This window comes from Trichechus manatus, unplaced genomic scaffold, assembly GCF_000243295.1.
Source record: "Trichechus manatus latirostris isolate Lorelei unplaced genomic scaffold, TriManLat1.0 scaffold00090, whole genome shotgun sequence".
Lineage (NCBI taxonomy): Eukaryota > Metazoa > Chordata > Mammalia > Sirenia > Trichechidae > Trichechus > Trichechus manatus.
In genome coordinates, this window is record NW_004444026.1 from 2,366,916 (window position 1) to 2,367,771 (window position 856).

The window sequence follows — 856 nt, forward strand, 5'->3', positions numbered from 1 at the left end:
AATTTAGTGACAAAGATTACATCCTTCAGGTTAGGTCAGTATTTTTAAAAATATCTTCTCCCACAGAAAATGAATTGCTAGCACCAAATTATTTAACACAATCCTGAATATAGACACTGGCCTATATTTGAGAAAGTGTATTGTAGGTTTTAATATTGATCTTGGCAGATTCTTGACTCAGTCTATTTAGAAAAACAGTCGTGTAGAAGAATCAGCAAAGGGTCTGGCATCAGGTAGGCTCGGGGTCCATCCTAGTTATACCACTGATTAGCTTAGGACTATGCAACCTTGGGAATCTATTTGAATCTGTTTCCTTATTTGTAAAACTGAGATAAAACTTCTACAAGGTTGTTGTAGAGATTATACACACACACACGCACATGCACACGCACATGCACACACACATGCACACACACCATCATCTAATCCAGAACCTGGGCACATAGTAGGTGCTCAATATTCAGATATTCTATCTAGTTAGCTGGCACTCACATCGCTGACACTGCAGGGCAAAGTCGAAGACACCATGTTTACCTTGTTCCCCCGGTTGCTGTTGGCTTGTCTGGAGAGGAGTAGATGAACCATCTCTGTGTGACCCTCTCGGGCAGCCAGGTGGAGGGGTGTCACTCCTTGCCCCGACTCTGCATTCGCTGACGCCCCATACTGCAGCAGATTGCGGGCTACCTCCATCTGGTTCTGCATGGCAGCGATGTGCAAAGGGGTGTAGCCATTCTGAAACAGAAGAAGCCATCCTATGTCTGCTTACAGGAATGCTGAGCTCACAACATGGGTGCATGCCTGAACTTTTAAATTGTCTGCTTGGACATCCACTGAGAAGGGCTGGTGTCACCCAGGA

The 856-nt window shown here is 45.0% G+C and overlaps 1 protein-coding gene across 1 annotated transcript in view; it reads right to left on the reverse strand.

Annotated features, from left to right (window-relative positions):
* Positions 1-856, reverse strand: part of LOC101343621 (ankyrin-1) — a 112,692-nt gene that overhangs the window by 50,663 nt on the left and 61,173 nt on the right. Inside the window, exon 17 of the mRNA XM_023736696.1 lies at positions 535-732. Within this exon, the coding sequence (XP_023592464.1) occupies positions 535-732 (198 nt within the window). The remainder of the gene's footprint in view (positions 1-534; positions 733-856) is intronic.